At 36.8% G+C, this 27731-nt stretch overlaps 1 protein-coding gene across 1 annotated transcript in view; it reads left to right on the top strand.

Annotated features, from left to right (window-relative positions):
- DNAL1 (dynein axonemal light chain 1) overlaps nt 1-27731 on the top strand; it is a 50847-nt gene that overhangs the window by 3647 nt on the left and 19469 nt on the right. Inside the window, exons 2-5 of the mRNA XM_077750715.1 lie at nt 10636-10674; nt 13817-13926; nt 16990-17045; nt 26660-26715. Coding sequence (XP_077606841.1) covers nt 10636-10674; nt 13817-13926; nt 16990-17045; nt 26660-26715 — 261 coding nt within the window. The remainder of the gene's footprint in view (nt 1-10635; nt 10675-13816; nt 13927-16989; nt 17046-26659; nt 26716-27731) is intronic.

Genomic DNA, 27731 nt, shown 5'->3' with positions numbered 1-27731 from the left:
GTGAGGAAGAGGCTAAGATAGAAGGAGAGAGAGAAGAGAATCCCAAGTAAGCCCCATGATGCCAGTGTAGAGCCCAACGCAGGGCTCATGATATGTGAGATCATGACCTGAGCTGAAATCAAGAGTTGGATGCTTAACTGACTGAGCTATCAAGGTGCCCCTAAAATATCTTATTTTTTTTAAATGTTTTATTTATTTCTAGGAGAGAGAGAGAGAGAGACAGCGTGAGCAGGGGAGGGTCAGAGAGAGAGGGAGTCACAGACTGAAACAGGTTCCAGGCTCTGAGCTGGCAGTCAGCACAGAGCCCGACACGGGGCTCGAACCCACGAACCGCGAGATCATGACCTAAGCGAAAGTCGGACCTTAACCAACTAAGCCACCCAGGCGCCCCTAAAATATCTTATTTTTAAGTAATCTTTATACTCAAGTGTGGTGCTCAAACTCAAAACTACAAGATTGAGAGTCTCACATACTACAAATTGAGCCATCCAGGTGCCCCTTAAAAGAGAATGCTTTTATTTTATTAAGAATTTTTTTGAGAATGCTTTTTAAAAATTATTTTTTAAGTTTGTTTATTTATTTTGATAGAGAGCATAGGAGTGTGAGCAGGGGAGGCACAGAGAGAGAGAGAGAGATTGAGAGAGAGAGAGAGAGAGAGAGAGAGAGAATTCCAAGCAGGCTCTGCACTGCCAACACTGAGCCCTACAGTGAAAAAAGCCAGGTATTTTATGGTTCTTGGTGCAATTGTAAATGGGATTGATTCCTTGACTTCCCTTTCTGCTGCTTCATTATTGGTGTATAGAAATGCAACTGATTTCTGTGCATTGATTTTATATCCTGCAACTTTGCTGAATTCATGAATCAGTTTTAGCAGTTTTTTGGTGGAATCTTTTGGGTTTTCCGTATAGAATATCATATCATCTGCGAAGAGTCAAAGTTTGACTTCTCCTTGCCAATTTGGATGCTTTTACTTCTTTGTGTTGTCTGATTGCTGAGGCTAAGACTTCCAGTACTGTGTTGAATAACAGAGGTGATAATGGACATCCCTGTCGTGTTCCTGACCTTGAGGGGAAAGCTCTCAGTTTTTCCCCATTGAGGATCATATTAGCAGTGAGTCTTTTGTATATGGCCTTTATGATCTTGAGGTATGATCCTTCTGTCCTTACTTTCTTAAGGGTTTCTATCAAGAAAGGATGCTGTATTTTGTCAAATGCTTTCTCTGGGTCTATTGAGAGGATCATGTGGTTTCTTTTATTAATGTGATATATCACACTGATTTATTTGCAGATATTGAACCAGCCCTGCATCCGAGATATAAATCCCACTTGATCATGGTAGAATAATTCTTTTAAAGTATCGTTGGATCCAGTTGGCTAATATCTTGTTGAAAATTTTTGCATCCATGTTCATCAGGGAAAGTGGTCTATAGTTTTCCTTTTTAGTGGGATCTTTGTCTGGTTTTGGAATCCAGATAATGCTGGCCTCAGAGTATGAGTTTGGAAGTTTTCCTTCTATTTCTATTTTATGGAACAACTTCAAAAGAATAGGAGTTAACTCTTCTTTAAATGTTTGGTAGAATTCCCCTGGAAAGCCATCCAGCCCTGGACTCTTGTTTTTTGGGAGGTTTTTGATTACTAATTCAATTTCTTTACTCATTATGGGTCTGTTAAAATTCTCTTTTTCTTCCTGTTTCAGTGTCGGTAGTTTATATGTTTCTAGGAATTTGTCCATTTCTCCCAGATTGCCCTATTTATTACCATATAATTGCTCATAATATTTTCTATTTATTGTTTGTATTTCTTCAGTGTTGGTTGTGATCTCTCCTCTTTCATTTTTGATTTTATTTATTTGGGTCCTTTCCTTTTTCTTTTTGTTCAAACTGACTAGGGGTTTATCAATTTTATTAATTCTTTCAAAGAACCAGCTCCTGGTTTCATTAATCTGTTGTACTGTTCTGTTTTATTTTGTTTTGTTGTGTTTTGTTGTGTTTTCTTCAATAGCATTGATTTCCATTCTAATCTTTATTATTTCCCATCTTCTGCTGGTTTTGAATTTTATTTGCTGTTCTTTTTCCAGCTCTTTAAGGTGTAAGGTTATTTTGTGTATCTGAGGCCTTTCTTCCTTCTTAAGAAAGGCCTATATAGCTATATACTTCCCTTTTATGACTGCCTTTGCTGGATCTCAGAGGTTTTGGGCTGTTGTGTTACCATTTTCATTGTCTTCCATGTACTTTAAATTTCCTCTTTAACTTTTTTTTTTTTAACCCATTCATTCTTTAGTAGGATGTTCTTTAATCTCTAAGTATTCGTTATCTTTCCAAATTTTTTCTTGTGGTTGATTTCAAGTTTCATAGTGTTGTGGTCTGCAAATATGCATGGTATGATCTCGATCATTTTGAACCCATTGAGGACTGATTTGTGACTCATTCTGGAGAATGTACCATGTGCATTTGAGAAGAATGTGTATTCTGCTGCTTTAGGATGAAATGTTCAGCATATATCTGTTAAGTCCATCTGGTGCAGTGTGTCATTCAAAGCTATTGTTTCCTTGTTGATTTTCTGTTTAGATGATCTGTCCATTGCTGTAAGTGGGATAGTTGAAGTCCCCTACTATTATGGTATTATTATCAATGAGTTTCTTTATGTTTGTGATTAATTGATTTATATATTTGGGTGCTTTTCACGTTGGGGCCATAAATGTTCACAATTGTTAGATCTTGATGGATAGACTTCTTAATTATGATATAATGCCCTTCTTCATCTCTTGTTATAGTCTTTATTTTAAAATCTAGATTGTCCAGGGATGCCTGGGTGGCTCAGTTGGTTAAGCATCCAACTTCAGCTCAGGTCACAATCTTGCAGTTCATGGGTTCGAGCCCCGCATCGGGCTCTTTGCTGACAGCTCAGAGACTAGAGCCTGCTTTGGATTCTGTATTTCCCTCTCTCTCTGCCCCTCACCTGCTCTGTCTCTCTCTGTCTCTCCAAAATAAATAAACGTTAACAATAAAATAAAATAAAATCTAGATTGTCTGATATAAATATGGCTACTCTGGCTTTCTTTTGATGACCATTAGCATGATAGATGGTTCTCCATCCCCTTACTCTCAGTCTGAAGGTGTCTTTAGGTCTAAAATGGATCTCTTATAAACAGCATATAGATAGCTCTTGTTTTCTTATGCATTCTGTTACCCTATGTCTTTTGATTGGAGCATTTAGACCATTGACATTTAGAATGAGTACTAAAGGATATTAATTTATTGCCATTGTGTTGCCTGTGGACTTGGAGTTTTTGGTGGTGGTCTCTGAAGTTCTCAAAAGTCTTTGTTGCTTTTGGTCTTTTTTGTTTTGTTTTGTCTTTTCTCCTCTCAGAGAGTCCCGCTTAAAATTTCTTGCAGAGCCAGTTTAGTGGTCACAAACTCCTTTAGTTTTTGTCTGGGATACTCTTTATTTCTCCTTCTGTTTTGAATGACAGCCTTGATGGATAAAGAATTCTTGGCTGCATATTTTTCCAATGAACATGCTGAATATATCCTGCCACTCCTTTCTGGCCTGCAAAGTTTCTGTGAATAAATAGGTCTGCTATGAACCTGATCTGTCTTCTCTTATAGCTTAAGGAATTTTTTCCTCTCTCTGCTTTCATAATTCTTTCCTTGTCTGTGTATTTTGTGAATGTGACTATTATATGCCTTGTTGATGGTCGATTTTCATTGAATCTAATGGGGGTTCTCTGTGCTTCTTGGATTTTGATGAATGTATCTTTCCTCAGGTTAGGAAAGTTTTCTTCTATGATTTGCTCACAAACTTTCTACCCCTTTTTCTCTCTCTTCATCTTATGAGATTCCTATGATTTGAATGTCATTCCTTTTTAGTGAGTCACTGAGTTCTCTAATTCTTATATCGTGCTCTTTTGCCTTAGTTTCCCTTATTTTTTCTGCTTCATTATTCTCCATAATTTTGTCATCTGTATCGCTGATTTGCTGCTCTACTTCATCCATCCTTGTAGCCATGGCATGAATTTGAGATTGCATCTCCGTTATAGTGTTTTTAATTTTGTACTGACTAGATTTTGCTTCTTTTATCTCTGCAGAAAGGGATTCTATGCTTTTTTCAACCCTGGCTAGTATTCTTATTATCGTGATTCCTAATTCTAGTTCAGACATCTTGCTTATATCTGTGTTGATTAAGTCCCTGGATGTTATTTCTTCCTATTCTTTCTTTTGAGGTGAATTAATTTGTTTTGTCATTTTGGAGGAAGAAAAAGAATTAATAAAATAAAAAATTAAAATTAAAAAGATTAAAAACAACACAAAAAAATCAAATAAAGGAAGCTAGATCGTAGGTATGTTTGATATGCTAGATCCTAGATCCTTGAAAGAAGCTTGATTGAATAGAGAAAAAAAGGAAAGAAAAGAAAAAGAAAAAGAAAGTAATAAATTATTTAAGCATTAAGAAAAGGTATACAATAAAACAGAATAAAATGAATTGGAGAAGGTAAAATAGAATAAAAAATAAATTGCCAATTGGATGCCTAGATGGCTCAGTCAGTTAAGCGTCCAACTTCAGCTCAGGTCATGATCTCACAGTTCATGAGTTTGAGCCCCGCTCTGTGTTGACAGCGTGGAGCCTGGAGCCTGCTTCAGATTCTATGTCTCCCTCTCTCTCTCTCTCTGCCCCCCCCACTCACACTCTGTCTCTCTCTCAAAAGTAAATAAACATTAAAAATTTTTAATAAAAATAAAAAATAAATTGCAAAAAAAGTAGTAAAAATTTTAAAATTTATATAAAAATGGAAAAGAAAAATAAAGTTTTTTCTCTTTCTGTATCTAAGAATAAGAAAATGAAAAGACAAAACAAACAAAAAACCCCAAATAGATGGACCAGCGAGCAGAATGAATTCCAAATGAAAGTATGTCCAGATTCCCCTAGAAGTCAAACTATGAAGCACTTTACAGTCTGTACAGTGGACTTATGGTGGTCCTCTAGGGCTTGGTTGGTGCAGTTGGACTGGGCTTCGTGTAATGGCTCTGTTTTCCACTAGGTGGCGCTGCTTAGCTTATGGGGGTGGATCAGTGTGGCTCATGTGCTGTGTTTGTGTGCATGCACGGGAGAGTTGAAAATGGCTCATCCAGCTTCCCAGTCTCTAGCATCAGAACTCTGTATTCTACCCTACTGGCAATCAAGCACCGCTTCTTTGTTTCTGACTTCCATCCATTCCTCGCTTCTACACTGTCCATGTCCAAGCCGTCAGCCTGTCAGGCAGCACCTCCCTCCTGAATTTTATCTCATATGGGGCTGTGTTTCCAAACCCCTCACTTCTGAGGGTCCTGCTACTTGCACCTGCTCCAAACCTCTGGGTGAGCAATGGCCAGATGACAGCTTGCCCCAGAATAAGGTCGCTTGATGGGGTAGTGGCAGTGTTTCAGGGATTATGGTAAATCACAACACACGCTCTGCATCAGGTTTCACCCCTCCTAGCATTTTGTTCCAATACCAATCATGTTCTCCGGGGTCCACTGGGACCTTTGCCTGTGGGGAGGCTCCATAGCCTCTACCAAATGCCCTCCTAGCAGGGTAGCAGGGGAACTGCTTCTCCTCATGTGGCCCACAGACCCATCGGACCTTATTGCTTGCTCATGGGGATTTGCCCTTCCCACCAGAGCACCGCCAGTATTGGGCTGCAGAATTTCTGAAGCTGCTCTACCCTGTTTATAGAATCCTAATGATATTGAAACCCTCTCCTTTCTCCCTTACTTGTTTAGGCACTTGTGGGTACTTCCCCTCTTTCTCTTTCTCTCCAGCTACTTTCAGGGGGATTGCTTTTCCTGTACTCTTCCCCCCCCCCCACTTCTCTGTCCTCTCTGCAAATACCACTCTTTACCCTCCACAGCTTCTCTCTCCCCCAGTTTACCTCTCCATGGCACATACCTGCCGAGTTCCGTGGCTCAGGTTAGGCAGATTGCTGTGTCAATCCTCAGATCAGTTTTCTAGGTGTGCAAAATGGTTTGATGCTGATCTAGTTGCATTTCAAGGATGAGAGAAGCAAAGAACTTCCATGCTGCTCTGCCATCTTGGCCCCCCTCCTCTGATTATATACTTTTTGAGAGTACTTTTAACATTATCTTTCCAGTGTGGCCTTTCTTAACCATCTTATTTAAAATAAACATACTTGGGGCGCCTGGGTGGCTCAGTTGGTTAGGTGTCTGACTTTGGCTCAGGTCACGACCTCACGGTTCGTGGGTTCAAGCCCCGCATCCATCTCTGTGCTAACAGCTCAGAGCCTGGAGCCTGTTTTGGATTCTGTGTCTCCCTCTCTGCCCTTTCCCTACTCATGCTCTGTTTCTCTCTGTCTCAATAATAAAATAAAACATTAAAAAATTTTTAACAAAGAAAGAAAGAAGAAGAAAAAATAAAATAAATATACTCTAGGGGCTCCTGAGGGCCTTGGTTAGTTAAGTGGCCAACTTTGGCTCAGGTCATGATCTCTCAGTTTGTGAGTTCAAGCCCCACATCAGGCTCTCTGCTGTCAGTGTGGAGTTTGCTTTAGATCTTCTCTCTCCCTTTCTTTCTACCCCTCTGCCATGTCCTCTCTCTCTTTCTCTCTCTCAAAAATAAACTTCTAAAAAAATAAAATAAACATACTCTATACACACATACACACATCCTGATACCTCTTACCAAGTTCAGCTTTTTCTTTTTCCTTAGTAATTGTCACTTTCTAATATACTGTATAATTTATTTATTTATGAAATATATTGTTTTTCATCTGTTTCCTGCCAATAGATATAAGTTTCATGAAGGCAGGATCTTTGTTTTGTTTCTTGATATGTCCTAAGCATGTAAAAGAATGTTTGGTACATAGTAGACAATAAATATTTGCTAAAATGAATGAATTTCTCCATTAAGTATGGAATTTGCTATAGGTTTTGGTATGTAGCTTTTATCAAATAGTGAATTTCCCTTTAACTCTTAGTAAATTATTTAGATAAAGCCTTTTTTGTTGTTAAACATTCCTTATGTTCCTGGTATTAGCTATTCTTGATCATGATTACTATTCATCATTGGCTTTGGAGATCTAATGTTGTATATAGGATTTTTAAGTATATACTAAAAAGTAAAGAAGGCTGCTTATCTGGTTATGGCATCAAGGTTATTCTAGCCTCATAAAATAAATTGGCAGTTTTGCCTCTTTTTCTGGTTTCTGAGGCAACTTGTTTAACAGGGAATATCTGTTTCTTGAAAACTTGGCAGAATTTACTTGTAAAATTATCCAGGCTTGGAGCTTTAGGAGAAGAGAATGAAGGTAAATCTCTGATTATCTTTTTTTTTCATTTTTTAATGTTTTTATTTATTTTTGAGAGCGTGACAAAGCACAAGCAGGGGAGGGGCAGAGAGAGAGGGAGACACAGAATCTGAAGCAGGCTCCAGGCTCTCAGCTGTCACTACAGAGCCTGATGCAAGGCCTGAACTCCTGAACTGGGAGGTCACAATCTGAGCTGAAGTCGGATACTTACCCGACTGAGCCACCCAGGTGCCCCTCTGATTGTCTTTTTAACGTTTAAAAATAGTTATTGGCCAGGGGCGCCTCGGTGGCTCAGTCAGTTAAGCATTCAACTTTGACTCAGGTCATGATCCCATGGTTCGTGGGTTTGAGCCCTAGTCGGGCTCTGGGCTGACAGCTCAGAGCCTGGAGCCTGCTTGAGATTCTGTGTCTCCCTCTCTCTCTCTGCCTCTCCCTCACTCGTGCTCTGTCTCTCTCTTTCAAAAATAAACATTAAAAAATAAAATAAAATAGTTTTTGGCCTATTCAGGTTTTCTGATACTTCCTGTGACAGTTTGGCACTTTTGTGTTTTTTAATAAAAGCTCATTCTTTGTCTAGGTTTTCAAACTTATTACCATATATTTGCTTATAATATTTTATTTTTACTTTATTTATTTGTTTATTAAAAATGTTTGTTTATTTTTGAGAGAACGCAAGCTGGGGAGGGGTAGAGAGAGGGGGACAGAGGAGCTCAAGTCTGGCTCCAAGCTGACAGCATGGGCCTGCTTGGGATTCTCTCTCCCTCCCTCTCTGCCCCTTCTCCACTCACATACTCTCTCTCAAAATAAATAAACATTAAAAGATAAATAAATAAGGGACGCCTGGGTGGCTCAGTCAGTTGAGCTTCTGATTTCGGCTCAGGTCTGATCTCATGGTTCGTGGGCTAAAGCTTCATATCAGGCTCGCTACCGTCAGCACAGAGCCTGCTTTGAGCCACCCAAGTGCCCCAATATTTTATTTTTAAATCTTTATGATATCTATATTACTTCCTCCGATTCTGTATTTTTGTTATATAGCTGTCTTTTTCTCAATTAGGCTTGCTAGAGATTTAGGAACCAACTCTTAGTTTTGTCAATCTTTTTTCCTCTGGTCTGTTTTCATCAACTTCTTTTGTATTTCTTTCAGCCTTCTTTGTGTTTGCAATGATGTGCTTTCTCAAACGTCTTGTCTTGAATGCTTAGCTTATTTGTTCTCTGTCTCTTATTTTTCTCTTATTTTTAAAATATAATTTATTGTCAAATTGGGTAACATACAGTGTGTGCAGTGTGCTCTAGGTTTTGGGGTAGAGGCCCATGATTCATCACTTACATGCAATACCCAGTGCTTATCCCAACAATTGCCCTCCTCAATGTTTTCTCTTCTTTTTTAATAAATTTCTTTGAAGCTTTAAGTCTCCTTTTAAGTGTTATATTCCTTAAATTTTAATATTTTTGTCTTTTATTGTTTTACTTTAATTTATAGTTTACTCTCTAACCCAAGGGCTATTTATTACCATGTCTTTACTTTCTAGACATAATGGCATGTATATGCCATTGTGAGCATATACATGTTGAGCAACACAGGTTTGAACTGCACTTATGCAGATTTTTTTCAGTTGAGTACACTTTAGTACTATAAATGTATTTTCTCTTCCTTATGATTTTCTTAATAACATTTTCTTTTCTCTAGCTTGCTTTAGTGTCAAAATATAGTATATAATACATATGACATACAAAATATGTGCTAATCCACTGTTAATGTTTTTGGTAAAGCTTCTGGTCAACAGTAGGCTGTTAGTAAAGTTTTGGGGGAGTCAAAGGTTATACTAAGATCTTTGACTGTTCACGGGAGAGAGGTTGGTGTCCCTAATGCTTATATTGTTTGAGGGTCAACTATACTTTAACAGTTTTCCTTTTGTTATTGTTTAGGATTTTTTTTTTTTTAATGAGCTCGAGCAATAATTCAGAGGATGTCTTCCTTTTCTTACATTTAAAGTTGTGTCATATTAAATTGAATCTAAGATACTATTGATTATAAAGTACAGCATTATTTTATGTTCTAAGAAAGAAAAATAAGAAATTGTAATTAAATCCTGACAGATAATTTCTTTTCACTTAGAATTTTTATGTTGTACTTACTGACAGAGTTCTTTTAAATGTATTTGGGGAGCACCTGGATGGCTCAGTTGATTGAGCGTCCAACTTCAGCTCAGGTCATGATCTCACAGTTTGTGAGTTCGATCCCTCCATCTGGCTCTGTGCCGACAGCTCAGAGGCTGAAGCCTGCTTCGGATTCTGGGTCTCCCTCTCTTGGTTGGCCCCTCCCCTAGTTGTGCTCTCTCTCTCAAAGATGAATAAATAAACATTAAAAATTTTTTTAAATTACATGTATTTGGGCATGTAAGTTTTTATCATATATCTTTCTCTGCAAACATAAAAAGGAATATAAGTATATGAAATAAAATGGTTCCACTTTTTCTAGATATTTTCCACTGTCACCTGGCCACAGTAATTGTAAATTGTTCCTGGTTGTAAAATGAATCCAGATTTCAAAGATGTTAAAATGTAAAAGAAGCAAATCTTAGAATTAATGAAATAAGATATATTTTAATATCAAATGTTAAAAGGCATATATTTTTTGTGAACCAAGTGGAGTGAAGTATATGGGCATTATACCATGACTTCCTTAATTTATCTGAGAGGGTTTTTTTTTAAATTTTTTATTTTATTTTATTTAAAAAAATTTTTTTTAATGTTTTATTTATTTCTGAGAGAGAGACAGCATGAGCAGGGGAGAGTCAGAGAGAGAGGGAGACACAGAATCTGAAATAGGCTCCAGGTTCTGAGCTAGCTGCCAGCACAGAGCCCGATGTGGGGCTCGAACCCACGAACTGTGAGATCATGACCTGAGCCGAAGTCAGATGCTTAACCGACTGAGCCACCCAGGTGCCCCCTGAGAGGTATTTTTTTTTAATGTTTATTTATTTATTTTTGAGAGAGAGAGAGAAAAGGAGACATAGAATCCAAAGCAGGCCCCAGGCTCTGAGCTGTTAGCATAGAGCCCAGTGCAGGGCTTGAACCCACAAACCATGAGATCATGACCTTAACTGAGGTCAGACGCTGAGCCACCCAGGCACCCCTCTGAGAGGTATTTAAATAAATCATTCTGACTTCGGGAAATTAAAACACATGTTATTTGTTTGCATATAAAGTCTCAAAGAAGGAAGTTAGTCTTTTCAATAGTAGATGCCAAGGCTAATAATTACTGCATAAAAGTTGAATCAACAAATCATACCAATAAAAACACTCTGGTTTCTTTTCTTTTTTTTTTTTTTTAAGGCAAAAGCAACAACAATCAAAGAAGCTCTAGCCAGATGGGTGAGTATATGAATTTTTACCTCTTCTAGAGACCATGCAGGAGAGTTTTTTGATAGTTATTTAAATCTGATCATTCAATACAAGGAATCTTTGTGGTACTGGAGCTGTTTACCTATTTTGATGTGGTCATGGGTATATGAACCTACATAAATAAAATTGCATCCCCTTAATACACACATACAAACACACTTACACTTGTGTATAAGTGAATACTAGTAAAATTGGGAAAATCTGATTAAAATCAATGGGTTATATGGTTATCAATATCCTAAATGTCTATCAGTGGATAAATGGATAAAAAAATGTGTATATATATATCTATACATATAGATATAGATATAGAATGGAATATTAGTCACAAAAAAGAAGGAAATCCTGCCATTTAAGACAACATGGATGGACCTTGAGTGCATTATGCTAAGTGACATAAGTCAGACAGAGAAAGACACATACTCTATGATCTCACTCATATGTGGAATCTAAAAAAACTAAACTCACAGAAACAAAAAATAGAAAAGCTGACTGCTGGCGGGGGGAACTTGGGGAGATGTTGGTTAAAGGGTACAAACTTCTAGTTAAGACAAGTTCTGGGCATCTAACGTACCGCATGGTGACTATTGTTAATAATATTGTATTATATACTTGAAAGTTGCTAAGAGAGTAGATCTTAAATGTTCTCAGCACTAAAAGAAAAAATTATGTGAGGTGATAGATGTGTTAGCTAACCTTACTATGTTAATCATTTTGCAATATATGCATGTATCAAATCATCACCTTAGACTTACACAATGTTACACGTCAATAAAGCTGGAAAACATCCTAAAGCATATACTAACATTAGAAAGGAAACTGCATTGTAAAAAACATGCATTAAATATAAACTATAAATATTTTGAATATAGCATTCTAATAAAGTTTTGGACAGTTGTAATTCAGCATTATAGATGTTTGAACAGTTGTAATTCAGCATTTTAGATATAATTTCCACAGAGTATAGAGATGGCACCTCAATTTCTATGCCCTGTGTAACTTTTTTGTCAATGTTGTCAATAGTTTTTTTTATAATATTGCATCTTTTGCTTTTGTAGCTGGGCTTTGAATAAAAAGTCTTTCAGGAGACTTGGTGTCTAGGGAAAATAGGGTGGATAGAATAAAACAGATTTGAATTCTTGGTTTAGTGCTTATAAGCTTCTTTGTACTCTGCATTTAAAAACCACATTTCTGGGGGTGCCTGGGTGACTCAATTGGGTAAGCATCATCTCTTGCTTTCAGCTCAGGTCATAATCTCACAGTTTATGAGTTTGAGCCCCACATTGGGCTCTGTGCTGACAAGCTCAGAGTCTGCATTGGACTCTGTTTCTTCTTCTCTCACTGAACCTTCTTCACGCTTGCTCGTACTCTCTCTCTCTCTGTCTTTCTCAAAATAAATAAACATTTAAATAAATAAATAAAATAAAAATTTGTTTCTGTTTGGTTAACGAAAAATCTGGGGTTTTGCTTGTTTGTTTGTTATTTTAAGTAGGCTCTGTGCCCAGCATGGAGCCCAGTGCAGGGCTTGAACTCATGACCCCGAGATCAAGACCTGAGGTGATATCAGGAGTTGGACACCTAACCAACTGAGCCATCCAGGCACCCAAATTTGTTGTGTTAAAGAAAAAAAGTACATAGGGAATAGGCTTGTTATTAGATTAGATTTTCTTTGAATCAGATTTTAGGACTTTATTTACTTATGATAAGTGGCTGCTTTTTTGGTTTGGGTAGGTTCTATTTCTAGATCATATTGTGACCATAAATCTTTGACTTTAAGATTATTTGAAGACATTAAGCCTACTCCTTCACTGATTAACCTAACATTTATTGAGGGCCTACTTATGGCTCAAAAGTAAGTGCCAAGTGGATGTGTATTTGATCTTTTATTCAACTGATCGTATATTTTCTACTATTGATATCTTATGATTTGATTTTAAAAATAAGCCTCTGTGTGTCTTGTATTGCACTATGTTATAGAAAACATAGGCAAGCAAAGGAAATGGTCCCTGCACCTTAGGAGCTTCCTGTTTTGTTGGAGAGAACTGACTTTAAGTATTGAGGTACTTAGAAAATATTATTATGCAGCATATATTGATAATTAAATTTTAAATTGTGTACATAGTACTGAAATTAAACTCTGTGGTAGAATTTATTTTAAAGTTTTTGGGTTTTTTTTTAAGTTTATTTAGGGGTGCCTGGGTGACTCAGATTCATTATCTCATGGTTTATGAGTTCAAGTCCTACACTGGGCTCTCTGCTGTCAGCACAGAGCCCGTATCAGATCCTCTGTCTCCCTCTCTCTTTGCCCCTCCCCCACTTGCTCTCTGTCTCTCTCAAAATAAATAAACTTTTTAAAAACTAAAAAAAAATTTTTTAATTTTATTTATTTTGAGAGAGAGAGTACATGTCCGCTTGTGAATTGGGGAGGGGCAGAGAGAGAGGAGAGAGAATCCCAAGCAGGCTCCGATCTTGTCAGCACAGAGCCCAACTCCAGACTAGAACCTTATGAACTGGGAGATCACGACCTGAGCTGAAATCCAGAGTTGGTCACTCAACCTTACAAGCCACGCGGGCACTCTTCTAAGTTAGAATTTAGTAGTAAATAATTATAGAGCAAGTAGCTTTGACCTCAGCTGTGTTGTAAAGATGGTATCTTCTAAAATTCTTAGTATTTTGGGGTTCTATGTCAGACTGAACCGTATATAGTAAAAGCAAGAAGAGATGCCAAATAGTTGATCTTCCAGATCTAAATCTGATATTTAAGAAAAGGGTGATTAGGGACAAGGAATTCTTCCCCAAAAATGGTGTTTGTTGTGTTTTGTTTTTGTTCATTGATAGATTCTTACAGGACTTTAAATATTACATAAATATAAGTTATTTTCTTTCCTCCTCCTTTCCATTCAGTTGGAACCTAACAATAAATTATCTGAATAAGCCATGTAAAAGCCTGGTGATCAGGGTTAGTTAGCAAATCTCATTAAATGAATGCACAGAGTTATAAAGCTCTAATAATTGTTTTGAAATAACCATTGAAAAGCCTAGCAAAATTCTGGACTGATAGTTCTGTATTACAATCAGGGATCACTTTCTTCCAAATTAATTTTCATCGTAGGAAGAGAAAACCAGTCAGAAGCCATCTGAAGCCAAAGAGATAAAGCTTTATGCTCAGATTCCCCCTATAGAGAAGATGGATGCATCTTTGTCCACACTTGCTAATTGCGAGTAAGTTCTCTTGTCTTTTTTTCCTTTCTTTTTTAAATATAAAAACTAGAAAAAATGTGTTTGTTTTCTGTGATCTTTGTTTCTTTTTCTTTGTTGGTTTGGTTAATAGAATTCTCCCTTTGGCAAGGCCAAACATAAAAGATTATTGGTTTATGGGGGACTAGTAATAAAGTAACCCTGAACAATATAGTATTTTTTTAATGTTTATTTATTTTTGAGATAGAGAGCGCTTGCAGGGGAAAGGCTGTGCGTGAGGGAGACAGAGGATCCAAAGCAGGCTCTGTGCTGACAGCAGCGAGTCTGATGTGGGGCTCAAACTTACAAACTGTGAGATCATGACCTGAGCTGAGGTCGGATGCTCAACTGACTGAGCCACCTAGGTGCTCATACAGTACTTTTTTTACAGTATAGTTTTTATAATGTGCCTGTCTCTTGGAGAAACTAAATAACACAATAAGACTTATTCTATCATAAAATCTGGTATTTCTCCTGTAAAATTAGCCAGTCAATGCTATACTGACTAGAGGCCTAACAGATCTGCTTTAATTTTTTTTAACTGTAAAAATAATGTTAAAACATCTAGAAAATATAAAAAGCACAAAGGAAAAGACATAATATTAACCAAAATTGTACCACCTTTTGATAACCGATGTTAGCATTTTGTTATAGAGCCTTTGAATTTTTTTCCCTCATTGCGATCAAATTATACTTATTACTTTGTAATCCTATTTTCCCATGACTTTATCAGATCTATATTAATTTCTCTTTTTAAAAAAAAAGTTTATTTATTTTGAGACAGAGAGCACAAGTGGAGGTTGGGGTGGGGAGAATCCCAAGCAGGCTCTGTGCTGTGCTGTCAGTGCAGAGCCTGACGTAATGTTCAAACCAGGAGATCATGACCTGAGGCGAAATCAAGAGTCAGATGCTTAACTGCTTGAGCCACCCAGGCGCCCCTATATTAATTCCTCTTAAGTTATTTTCTCAATACTCTACATACCTTTTTAGCAAGGTTCTGTGGCTAATTTGAGGCAATTATACCATGACACCTTGTGACCATGTTCTCAGGCTGCAGTATCTTTTGTTGGAGCTGTAGAATGTTATAGAATCACTTGGGGTTCTTCCTGATTTCTTCACTCTTTTCTAACTATAGTGCACTAACCACTACCTACATAAAGATCTCCTAATGCAGGAGTTAAGCCCCACCCCAAATGTATAGAAACAGAATATCTACTGATGAAACCTAGGAATCTGTATTTATAATAAGCAGCTTGAGTGACTCTTATACACATATTTGTGAACCCCTGCATTAGACTATTATCTGTCTTTGGAATGAAAGGAAAAAGCAAACATATTTAGTTATTGTATGCANCCATCCTAGATTTTTTTCTGGCTTCAAAAGCATGATTTCAAAGAGCCCTGTTTCAAAGTGGTCAAATATCTTTTTATCATAAACCTGTCTCAAAGGCAAATGTTTGAGAAGGTTTTGTACCTGGTACCAAATTATCGTGGAACTGCTTGGAAGGAGTCAGCCTGTTCATATTTTTGCTGACAATCGCTTGGGACAGGCTGCCTAGACAACAATTAAAGATTTCATCCCTAATCATATTCTCAGATTTAAGGCACTTCATTTTTCACTGGTAGTTGTCAGGAATTGGGGAAAGGTAGAAAATATACAGATTTGATCAATAATTTACACTATAGTAACTGCTTTTGTAAAAAAAAATGAATAATTCTTTTTCAAGTCAAATCAGAAAGGATAAGATCATATGTTCTAGAGTCAATTTTGGGGGGTTTTAAATTTGACTCTGCCCCTTTATGGCTGTGTAATATTGGGCAAATTGCTTAACATCTTTGTGCCTCAGTATTCTTGCTTGTAAAATATGGATGATAATAATAATACTTATTTCACAGGATTGCTGGGATGGTTAAACTGTTTATGTCAAAAACAAACAAACAAAACCAGTTTATATAAAGTACTTAGAAGAATACTGGGCACACATTGTGTTCAATAAAATTAGCTTTTATTATATTTTTTGCATGAAATGTACTGAAATATTAAAAATTTTGTCAAGAAACGAAGACTAAGAATGTGTAGTTATGCTCCCTTTAAACATGTTTATATAATTAAATTATGAGTAGAAAAAAAACCTAGACAAATGTATATAAACCATTAAAAGTAGTTATCTCTGGAGGTCTTTGTGGAGTGGTTAGGATTACATATGGCTTTTTTGGTATACATTTCTTTTTTTTTTTTATCCCATTTATTTTTGAAAAGCAAAATCTCATAACAACAAAAAATTGAATTGTTGAGAGAGAATAAATTATATTAAGTCCTGCAGTTAAACCATGCTGCTGAGTCTCTCTGCCTCAGTTTCCTTTTCTTGCAACAAAACTAGATTTTAATTTTTTGGTATACATTTCTGAATGATTTAACACATGAGCAGATAAATGTCTTCACACATGCATGTAATATAGCTCTGCTTTATATCAAAAGGGTGAATCACATCAAATGTTTTGTTCTGGGAGATGGTTTTTTAACTTGACCACATATCATGGATGTCTTCCCAAGCCGGTATCTAGAACCTAATTTCATTTGTTTTAGTGACAGTGTAGTTTTTCATTATATCTATCCCTCAATTACTGGATGTTTATAGATTTTTCCCTATTTTTTGCTATTATAATAATACAATAAATAATCTGTCTTACATATCTTTTGACATTGTGTTAGTATTTTAGTAGAAAGTATTCCTAGAAATGAATTACTAGGTCAAAGAACACATGCATTTTTAAAAAATTAATAAATAATACCAAATTACCATCAAAAAGTTTTTAATTTTCTGCACTGATTCTGTATTAACTTCTGTAATCTAAAAAAAAGTGTGAGGATTTCAAAATGAAAGAATGCATGCCATGTCTGAGGGGGAAAAGATTTAGTGTAAAAAGAAAGTATGACTTAAATATCTTCTATGGGCACTTGAGGAATAATTTCTGATACACCATTTATTTTTCTGATATATCATTTAAAATTGTTTCATATTCAAGTTTTCCTTTGTTCTTTTTCAGGAAGCTTTCACTGTCTACAAACTGCATTGAAAAAATTGCCAACCTCAATGGCTTAAGTAAGTGATCTACAGTAACAGATGGTTCTTGGGTTTTCTCATTATTGTAATAAACATTCTAGAAACACTATGTAATCCCAGAAGCTAGCACCTGTTTTAACCACAGTAATTGTCAGACAACAGAGAAAATATATAAACCATGTGCCTTAAATTTGTTTATCCAAAGAAAATCAGAGAGAACAAAAGACCTAAACATTTTAGAGGCATTTAGGCATTTAAAGCTATAGTTAGAATTAAATAGAAAAATTAGATTTTTTAATTAAATATCTTTTGTTCAAATTTGTCTTGTGTTTCATACTCTATTTTTTTAAATTCCAGGTTGTATTCTGGAACATTGTATTTATTTATTTTTAAGTTTATTTATTTATTTTGAGAGAGAGAGAGAAAGAGCAAGAGAATCCCAAGCAGTCTCTGCACCATCAGCACAGAGCCAGACACAGGGCTTGAACCCATGAACTGTGAGATCATGACCTGAGCTGAAACCAAGAGTTGGAGGCTTAACTGACTAAGCCACACAGGTGTCCTAATACTTGTTATATTTAAATTTTAATTCCTTAACATCGTTTTTCTTGTGTTCCTTATCGGTGTTAATGATGTTGCCACCATCCCAGTTGCCAAGGCTTCTGACTCCTGCTAGTTTCCTATGTTTGCTGAAACTTGGTGGCTTAAAACAATAGTTTGGAAAAACAACAGCAAGAACAAAAACAGTGCTGGAGGCCAGAAGTCTGAAATTGGTTTCAGTGGGCCAAAATCAAGGTTTTGACCAAGCCACTCTGCCTCTGAAGGCTTTAGGAGAGAATCTGTTCCTTCCTTGTCTCTTCTAGATTCTGATCGCTGCCACGTTCCTCGGCTTGTGAAGGCATCAGTCTAATCTCTGCCTTTATGATCATAATGACTTTTCCTCTTTTGTCTGTGTCACATATTTCTCTGCCTTCTTTTTATTATTATTTCTTAATTTATTTTTGAGAGAGAGCATGAGCAGGGGAGGGACAGAGAGAGATGGGGGACAGAAGATCCAAATTGGGCTATGTACTGAGAGCAGCAAGCCCAGTGTGGGGCTTGAACTCATGAACTGTGAGATCATGACCTGAACCAAAGTCAGATGCTCAACTGACTGAACCACCCAGGCACCACTCTCTGCCTCCTTCTTAAGAGGATATGTATGATTACATTTAGGGAACACCTGGATAATCAAGGCTATTCTCCCTAAGATCCCTAACTTGATGACATCTGCAAAGTACTTTTTTTTCCTATATAAGGTAACATTCGCAGGTTCCAGGGATTAGGATCTAGGTATCTTTCAATGGGGCATTAGTTAATCTACCATGCTCCTTCTTTACTTCCCTTAAGACATCTGAGTTCATCACTAAGTCCTGTTAACTCTACTCTGAGAGAGCTCTCAAATAATTTGTTGCTTTCCCATTTCCAGAAGTTACAGTTTTATTTAAGACCCACATTCTCTCCTCCTTAGACTGTATTTTCAAACATTTTTTACTACTTTTTTACACTAAGTAATACATTTGAATTCATAACTCAGTATATATATTCATATGAATGTACATATCAAGTATATACATACATACATGAAGTGAAATAGGTTTGTAAAGCAATGTTTGCCCTTATAGCATAGGTTCCAGTTCAAGTTTTTAAATTTTTTTAATGTTTACTTATTTTTGAAGGAGAGAGATACAGAGCATGAGTGGGAAAGAGGCAGAGAAAGAGAGGGAGACACAGAATCCAAAGCAGGCTCCAGGCTCTGAGCTACCAGCACCAAGCCCGACACAGGGCCCAAACCCAAGAGCCATGAGAAATCAGAGGCTCAACCGACTGAGACCCCCAGGTGTCCTCCAGTATAAGGTTTCTAAAGATTTTATTTTTTCGGGGCGCCTGGGTGGCTTAGTCGGTTAAGCGTCCGACTTTCGCTTGGGTCATGATCTCGCGGTTCGTGGGTTCGAGCCCCGCATTGGGCTCTGTGTTGACTGCCAGCTCAGAGCCTGGAGCCTGTTTCAGAGACTGTGACTCCCTCGCTCTCTGACCCTCCCCCTGCTCATGCTGTCTCTCTCTCTCCTAGAAATAAATAAATAAATAAAAAAAAAGGATTTTATTTTTAAAAAATGCTTGTCAGAACCCATTAAGCTGATTTCATATCATCCCTAGTTTGAGAAACACTGCCATGGATGCCTGGGTGGCTCAGTCAGTTAAGCATCTGACTCTTTTTTTTTTTTTTTTAATGTTTATTTATTTTAGAGAGAGAGAGAGTGTGTGAGTTGGGGAGGGGCAGAGAAAAAGGGAAACAGAGGGTCCAAAGCCGGCTCTGTGCTGACAGCAGAGAGCCTGCTGTGGGGCTTGAACCCACGAACCATGAGATCATGACCTGAGCTAAAGTTGTACACCTAGCCAACTGAGCCACCCAGGCGCCCCTAAGTACCTGACTCTTGATTTTGGATCATGTCACAATCTCAGGATCATGAGATCCAGCCCCAAGTTGGGATCCATGCTGAGCATGGAGCCTGCTTAAGATTGTTTCTCTCCCTCTGCCCCTCTCCCCTGCTTGTGTGCTCACTTTCTCAAAAAAGGAAGGAAGGAAGGAAGAGGAAAAGGAAAACACTACCTTATGACTTTTGTGATAGCCTCCTAATCTTTTTGTCTCCTTTCTGCTCTTCAACACTGATAGCAGTGTTTTCTTCCTAAAAATATTATTCTTGGGGCACCTGGGTAGCTCAGTTGGCTGAGCATCTGACTCTCATCCGTGGGTTCAAACCCTGCATGGGGCTGTGTGCTGACAGTTCGGATCCTGGAGCCTGCTTTGGATTCTGTATCTCCTCTCTCTCTGCCCTTCCCCTGCTCACACTCTGTCTCTCAAAAAATAAAATGTTAAAAAAAAGTTTTTTAAAGTATTATTCTTATTATCATCCTTTGCCTAGTAAAGACCAAATGCCTAATGTTGCATTCAAAGTCATCTAAAATCTGTACCACCCTATTCATACCTGAATACATCATTCTTTTTTTATGCTTTGTGCATTTGTTAATGCAATGCTCTTTTCCTTTGAGAATAGCCCCATCCTATTAACAGGAAAACCCTGCAAGAAACAAAATTAAGATTAAGAATGTCAAGTTTAAATGTCATTTCTCCCTCTAAAGACTTCTCTAGTAATCATCATAATTACTCTTTCTTTTTTTTTTTAATGTTTATTTATTTATTTTTGAGAGAGTGAGAGAGTGCACAGAGGAGGGGCAGAGAGAGAGTGGGAGAGAGAGAATTCTATGTGGGCTCCGTGCTCATAGTGCCACCCAAGCAGCTCCATTATTACTCTTTCTTTAGGAATATTAATAACAGTCTGTCTTGGATTAAAATAATGAATACCCACTTCATATAGTTGTTCTGAAGATTAAATGAGTTAGTATATATAAAGTGCTTTGAATAGTCCCTCGTGCATATAAATGTTCAGGAAATATTAGCCATTATTACAGTTAGTGAGGAATATGTTTCTGTCTCTGGATAATGAGCTTCTGGAGGGCAAACATCACATCTTACTATCTTCTCTTCCAAATCTCCATCCTCCTTTCAGGACCTTACTCAAAGTTGGCATTCAGTATTTATGTAGTCCTGGAGAGGAAGAGTTTACTATTAGAGCTGTGCACAAGATGACTCAGTATATTCCAGTTTTTTACTGACTCATTAAACAATTTGAGATGTTTCATGTCACAGTTAACCCTTGAACAACATGGGTTTGAACTGTGTCAGTCTACTTACATGCTGATTTTTTTTTACAGCACTGTAAATTTATTTTCCTTTCATTCTTAAATGTATTTTCTTTCTTTTATGATTTTCTTAATATTTTCTTTTCTCTAGGTTTATTATAAGAATACAATACATATGACAAATGACATACAAAATGTGCATTAATGGACTGTTGGCCAAGGCTTCTGCTCAGTAGTAGGCTATTAGTTGTTAAGTTTGGGGGGAGTAAAAATTAATACTCAGATTTTCAACTGTATGGGAGTTGGCATCGCTATCTCCTGTGTTATTCAACAATTATACAGACAGTTTGTCTATAATTGAAATAGCTTGCTTTAATGAGATTAAATTGATAACATTTTTTAAAAGTTTATTTATTTAGAGAGAGAGGGAGAGAGAGAATCCCAAGCAGGCTCCATGCTGACAGCACGCCTGATGCGGGACTCTATCTCACAAACACTGAGATCATGAACTGAGCTGAAATTAGGAGTTGGGGGCGGGGGGGTGCCTAGGTAGCTTAGTCAGTTAAGCCTCTGACTCTTGGTTTCAAGTCAGGTCATGATCTCATGGTTTGAGGGTTCTAGCCCTACATAGGGCTCTTTGCTGGCAGTGAGGAGCCTGCATAGGATTCTCTCTTTCTCTCCTTCTCTCTCTGCTCCTCCTCTCCTCTCTTTCTCTCTCTCTCAAATAAATAAACAAACCTAAATCAGGTGTCAGATGTCTAACCAACTGAGCCACCCAAGCAACCCGATAACGTATTATTTATCAATACAGATAACATGCTTTTCTTTTCATAAAAAACATGACTTCTGATAATAGGAAAACCTCTGTATAGGGCTGACAATGGACTTTAACTTATAATCTAACTTTGGTCAGTTGGTAGTAACTGTCAGAAAAATTTTATTAAGAGCACCAAAACTTCAATGGAAAAGAGTAGCTTGATCAGTTATTGATGTCTGATGTAGACATGGAAGGAGACAGTGTAAGCCTTTGTACCATACATTTGCTATACTTGATTCACCTCATTTTAGTTCTGCTTGCAACAAATAGTACTTCCACAGTCTATGGCCTGTCACTGGGGAATACACATCATCTGTGACCATAAAGCAAAAAGAAGCTGCTGATCCATATGAAGGATTGAATATATGACTATAGACTGTGTCTCACCCCTTCCCTTTCATAAGAGCTATAGTCTTGTTAAACTATGATGAGAGGACCTGGGGGGAAAAAAAAAGGGGATTCCTACTTAACAGGGGGTCTATAAGGCAGAATAACCCTAACAGCTACATATGTTTATTGTAGCAAAACTATGGCTAGAAAACTGCATGCCTGGACTGCATTCAAAACTGTGACTAAAAGCCTGTAAAATATGAATATTAATAATCTCACATCAAATATTAGAACATAAATTTTGATGCCTTGTATCTTTGGCAAAAACTTATACTTTTGTCCTTCAGTTTACTAAATAAATAAATGGGGAACTTTCAAACACTATTTTGATTTTCACCAAGATCTTTCTTGTATGAAGAAAAATCCAATGTTTTCCTTCTAGTGGTGTTCTACTTCTGTACCACCTTCTACTTCCAAAAAATATATCATTGTGTATTGTTAGGACATTTAATTTATTAACTTTGATATCATAATTTTTGTCCCTATATAGTAATCAATAAGATCTTTTTAGCTTTCTATCACCATTTTCATGTATATTTTTTTAAAGGAGTTTAAAAGAAGAGTTTTATATATTAAGTTAGATACTATCTTTGGAAGAGTTGCATATATTTTATATTTGTTGTCTTCAGTTTCTGAGGTTGATTTTCAGTCCTCATCTTAGTTGACTTAGCAGCGTATTTTGACATGGATGATTTCATTCCTCTTTGAAGTAATTTCAATGTTTGGCTTCTGGGACACTGTGCCCTCCTGATCTTCCTGTCTTTCTGGCTGCTCCTTCCCAGTCTCATGTCTCCCACTTCTAAATGTTAGAGTACTCCAGACCTCAGTTCTTGGATCTCTTCTCTTTTCTATCTTCACATATTCCCTGGATTATTTCATCCAGGTCATGGCTTTATCATCTATATGCTGTTAGTTCCCACATTTATATCTCTAACCCAGGCATCTCCTCTGAACTCCAGATTTTCACAGTCGATTGCCTGGTATTTCCATTGGATGTCTCCTAAGCATCACATACCTAACGTGTCTGAAACAGTACCCCAGCCCCAGCTAAACCAATGTCCTGTGTGTCTGTCTCAGATAGCAGCAACTCCACTCTTCCTATTGCTCAGGCCAAACTCCCTGGTAATTTCTTAACTCCTTTCTCACACATCCTGTGCCAGACCTATTATCTTTCTTTCTTTTTTTTTTTAATTTTATTTATTTATTTTGAGAGATGATGGAGAGAGAGAGATAATATAATTAATATAATATATTAATCACTGCAACTGATTATAGCTATTTCTAGTGTATTATAGATGCTTAATAATTATGTGTTGAATGAATAACTGTTTGAATAAGCTTTTCATTCTGCATGGAATAGACAAAATAAAATGGCAATCTTTCCATTTCAAGAAACTTTAAAGAATAATTGATTATATGATTTTCTTAAATATTTAATTTTCACACATTATAGTTATATGGAATGTATGAGTTTGCTAGGGCTGTCATAACAAATTCCAAAGACTAGGTGGCTTAAGCAACAGAAACTTATTTTCCTGCAGTTGTAGAGGCAAGAAGTCCAAGATCAAGGTTTTGACAGGGTTGAGTTCTTCTGAGGCTCTCTCCTTGGTTTGTGGATGGCCATCTTTTCCTTTGCTCTTTAAGGTCTTTTCTCTGTTTCTGTCTGTGTCCTAATCTGTTCTTATAATTCTTATAAGGGCAGCAGTCATATTTTACTTTCTTTTTTTTTTTAAAGTTTATTTATTTATTTTGAGAAAGAGAGGTAGGGACAGAGAGAATCCCAAGCAGGCTCTGTACCGTCAGTGCAGAGCCTGATGCAGGGCTTGAACCCACGAACTGTGAGATCATGACCAGAGCTGAAATCAAGAGTCAGAAGCTTAACTGACTTAGCCACCCAAGTGCCCCAGGGCACCAGTCATATTGAATTTTACCTAAAATGATCTCATTTACCTCAATTACTTCTTTAAAGTCCCTGTCTTTAAATATAGTCACAGTCTGAGGAACTGAATGTTAGGACTACAACATATGAATTTAGAGTGGGGGGGGGGACGCAATTCAGTCCATAACCAGGGGACTTGTTTCAACAGTTAAATCATTTTGCATGAATTAGATCACTCTTAAAATACTTTGTCCTGAACGTTAAGTGTTTCTCATAACAGAATTTAAAATACTTCATTAAGAATGCTTGGGTAGCTCAGTGTTCAGCATCTAGCTCTTGATTTTGGCTCAGGTCATGGTCTTGCGGTTTGTGGGTTTGAGCCCTGTATTGAGCTCTGTGCTGACAGCCCAGAGCCTGCTTGGGATTCTCTTTATCTCCGTCTATCTCTGCCCCTGCCCCTCTATCTCTGCCCCTTCCCTGCTTGCTCACACGCCCATGTGTGCGTACTCTCTCTCTCTAAAAATAAGTAAACATTAAAAACATTTCATTGTTTAAAAAAGTAAAATAATTAAGTTAATTAAAACAAAGTTGAAATAGCTGTATATGTCTGATAACACACACACACACACCATTTATTGTATACTCACATGGATTAAGCATTATGCTAAATATTTTAGACAATTATCTCATTTAATCTTGATATTCTTACAAGTCAGATATTATATTCCCTCATTTTACATATAATGAAACTGTGATTCAAAGAGGTTTGATTGCTTCCTTAGAGAATTGGGATTGGAACTCAGTTCATTGAATTTGTGCTCTTAACCATTGAATTGTGGATGTCAGAACAGTACAGTCCAATAGAGCTGTCTACACTGTCCCAATAGAGTTGCCACTGGCCACATACAACTGTTAAGGTCTTGAAATGGGGCTAGTGTGATTGAGAAACTGAATTTTAAGTTGTATTTAATTTTAATTAATTTAAAGTAAATAGCCACACGTGGCTAGTAACTACCATATTGGACAACATAGTTACAGAAGGTTAAGTTGTGAAAACTAAATGTATAACTTATGCATAAGTAATCAGCAGTGTTTTTTTCTCTTAAATAGTTTATTGTTGAGTTGGTTTCCATATAACACCCAGTGCTCATCCCACCAAGTGCCCTCCATGCCCATCACCCCCCTTCCCCTCTCCCCCACCATCATCAGCCCTCAGTTCTCAACATTCAAGAGCTTCTCATGGTTTGCCTCCCTCCCTCTCCCCAACTATTTTACCCCTTCTTCTCCCCCATGGTCCTCCATTAAGTTCCTCCTAATCCACCTATAGGTGCAAACACATGGTATCTGTCCTTCTCTGCCTGACTTATTTCGCTCAGCATAACACCCTCAAGTTCCATCAATGTTGCTACAATCAGCAGTTTTTTAGAACAGAAATGAGGTTTCCTGTGTTTTGCTAGAATCTTTTTTTTAATTTTCAAAAATAATACATGCACATGGTTTTATGCAAACAGTTCAAAAGAGGTTACAGTGGAAAATAAATTTTCCTCTGACCATAGACTCTCAGTTCCCTAAAGTAACCACTGTTTCTACTTTCTTTTTTTCTTCTAGAAATAGCCTATAGATGCATAAATAGAACCAACCTTTTAAAAAATACAAATAAGCATTTTTAAAACCAAATCACAATCTAATTTTTTAAAAGATTGAAAGCAAAAGACTTTTAAAATACTAATTCATTTGATTTCACTTTTTAAAAAATAATATTTATTTTTGAGAGAGAGAGAGCATGTGAGCAGGGGAGGGGAAGACATAGGAGGGGACAGAGGATCCAAAGCAGGCTCTGTGCTGGCAGCATAAAGCCCAATGCGGGGCTTGAACACATGAACCATAAGATCATGACCTGAGCTGAAGTCAGTTGCTTAACCAACTGAGCCACCCAGGTACCACTGATTGTACTTTTAGTCCTTTTTGGAGTGAGGTGTGCTATACATAAATATGTTCTTATTTTCTAGCAGAGTCCTCATACCATAGTAGATTTTAAATATATATGCGTCAGAATTTTAAATTCAAAGCTTCTTGGGTTGCCTCAGGTGACTCAGTTGGTTAAGAGTCAGACTCTTGATTTCAGGTCAGGTCGTGATCTCACAGCTCATGAGTTTGAGCTTTGCATTAGACTCTAAGCTGACAGCGTGGAGCCTGCTTGGCATTCTCTCTACCTCTCTCTCTGGTTTTCCCCCACTTGTGTTCTCTCTCTCAAAATAAATAAACTTAAAAAAAGATGAAGTTAAAATCTTCTTTGCTCTTATTTTATCTCTGTAATACTTATACTAGCTAGCAATTTATTTATTATTATTTTTTGTTAATTTTTTTAATGTTTGTTTATTTTTGAGAGAGAGACAGAGTATGAATGGGGGAGGGGCAGAGAGAGAGAGAGACATAGAATCTGAAGCAGGCCCCAGGCTCTGAGCTGTCAGCAAAGAGCCCAATGTGGGGTGTGAACTTACCAACCAGAAGATCGTGACCTGAGCCAAAGTCAGATGCTCAACTGACTGAGCCACTCACGTGCCCCACTAGCCAGGAATTTAAAACCATGTATTCCAAATAGTTAACCATTTATAAGTTTAATATTGTCATGATGTGAAATTATAGTGTTTACCTTAGATGATAGGTCAATGTTATTTCCTACTTGATCATCACTTTATTAATACAGACTTTCTTATTCATTATATAAGTATATTATATAAAACTTATTAACAGTTTATATTACTAGATTCACAACAGTTGTAATATGATTCTCCTAAACAAAAATTGTTTTTTTTCCCACTACAGAAAACTTGAGGATATTGTCTTTAGGAAGAAACAACATAAAGAACTTAAATGGACTGGTAGGTTGTTATTTATTTCTTAAAAAAAACAAAACAAAACAATCTCCTTTCCCCTTAATATACAAGTAATATTTGTCCATTGCAGAAGCTTTACAAAATCAAAAAGCAACTATAAAAGTACCTATAAGCCACTGACAGTGTAAATATTGTTAATATTTTGATTGATACCCTTCTTGCCTTTTTTTCTATTCTTTGATGGGTATGTAGAAAATGAAATCATATTACACATATTGTTTTTCTCTCTTTTTTACTTAATATGTAAAGATAATTTTTTTCATGTCATCCATTCACTTAACAAATTCATTCAGTATATTTCCTGAATGCCTACTTTAAGCCAGGTACTATTCTAGGCTTTAGAGATACAGAAGAATATGAAATGAAGTCCTTGCTCTCCTAGAACTTCCATTATAGTAGAGGAAGACAGTCTAGAAAATATTTGTATAATACATATACAATACATTGTATAATACAGGTGGTGATGAATGCAGTGAAGAAAAGCAAGGCATATACAAGAACATAGATTGACAGGAAATGAGAATATAAGCTATAGAGCTGACCAAGGGACAGGTGCTCCACACTGAGGTGGGACAAGTGCAAATGTCCTGAAACTGAAGCTGCTTGGTATGCTTGAGTTAGAGCAGAAGAGTTGAATGAGGGGAGGGAATAGTTCTAGGGAGCTTGGAAAGGGAGCCGGGAACCAGGCTACATTGAGCCTTACAGGTCATGGTAAGATTTTAGATTTTTTTTTTCCAAATGGCTTGCAAAGCCACTGGAAGTTTTTGATCAGAAGATATAACTTAAGTTTTTAAAATGATTTTCAACCATACTTCTTTTTTTTAATGATAGCATAATACCCTGTTTTACTGATATACCATAATTTTTTAAATCAGTTACTTATTACTCATTATTTATTTCCAGTTTGGAGTTATTATAATCAATGCTATTATGAATCTCCTTTTAGCTATATTATTGCACACATCTATGAATAATTCCTTGGATAAATTCCTTGAAATGGA

Source organism: Crocuta crocuta, unplaced genomic scaffold (assembly GCF_008692635.1).
Source record: "Crocuta crocuta isolate KB4526 unplaced genomic scaffold, BGI_CrCroc_1.0 scaffold186, whole genome shotgun sequence".
NCBI classification, from domain to species: Eukaryota; Metazoa; Chordata; class Mammalia; order Carnivora; family Hyaenidae; genus Crocuta; species Crocuta crocuta.
This window is presented reverse-complemented; position numbering and strand designations above follow the sequence as displayed.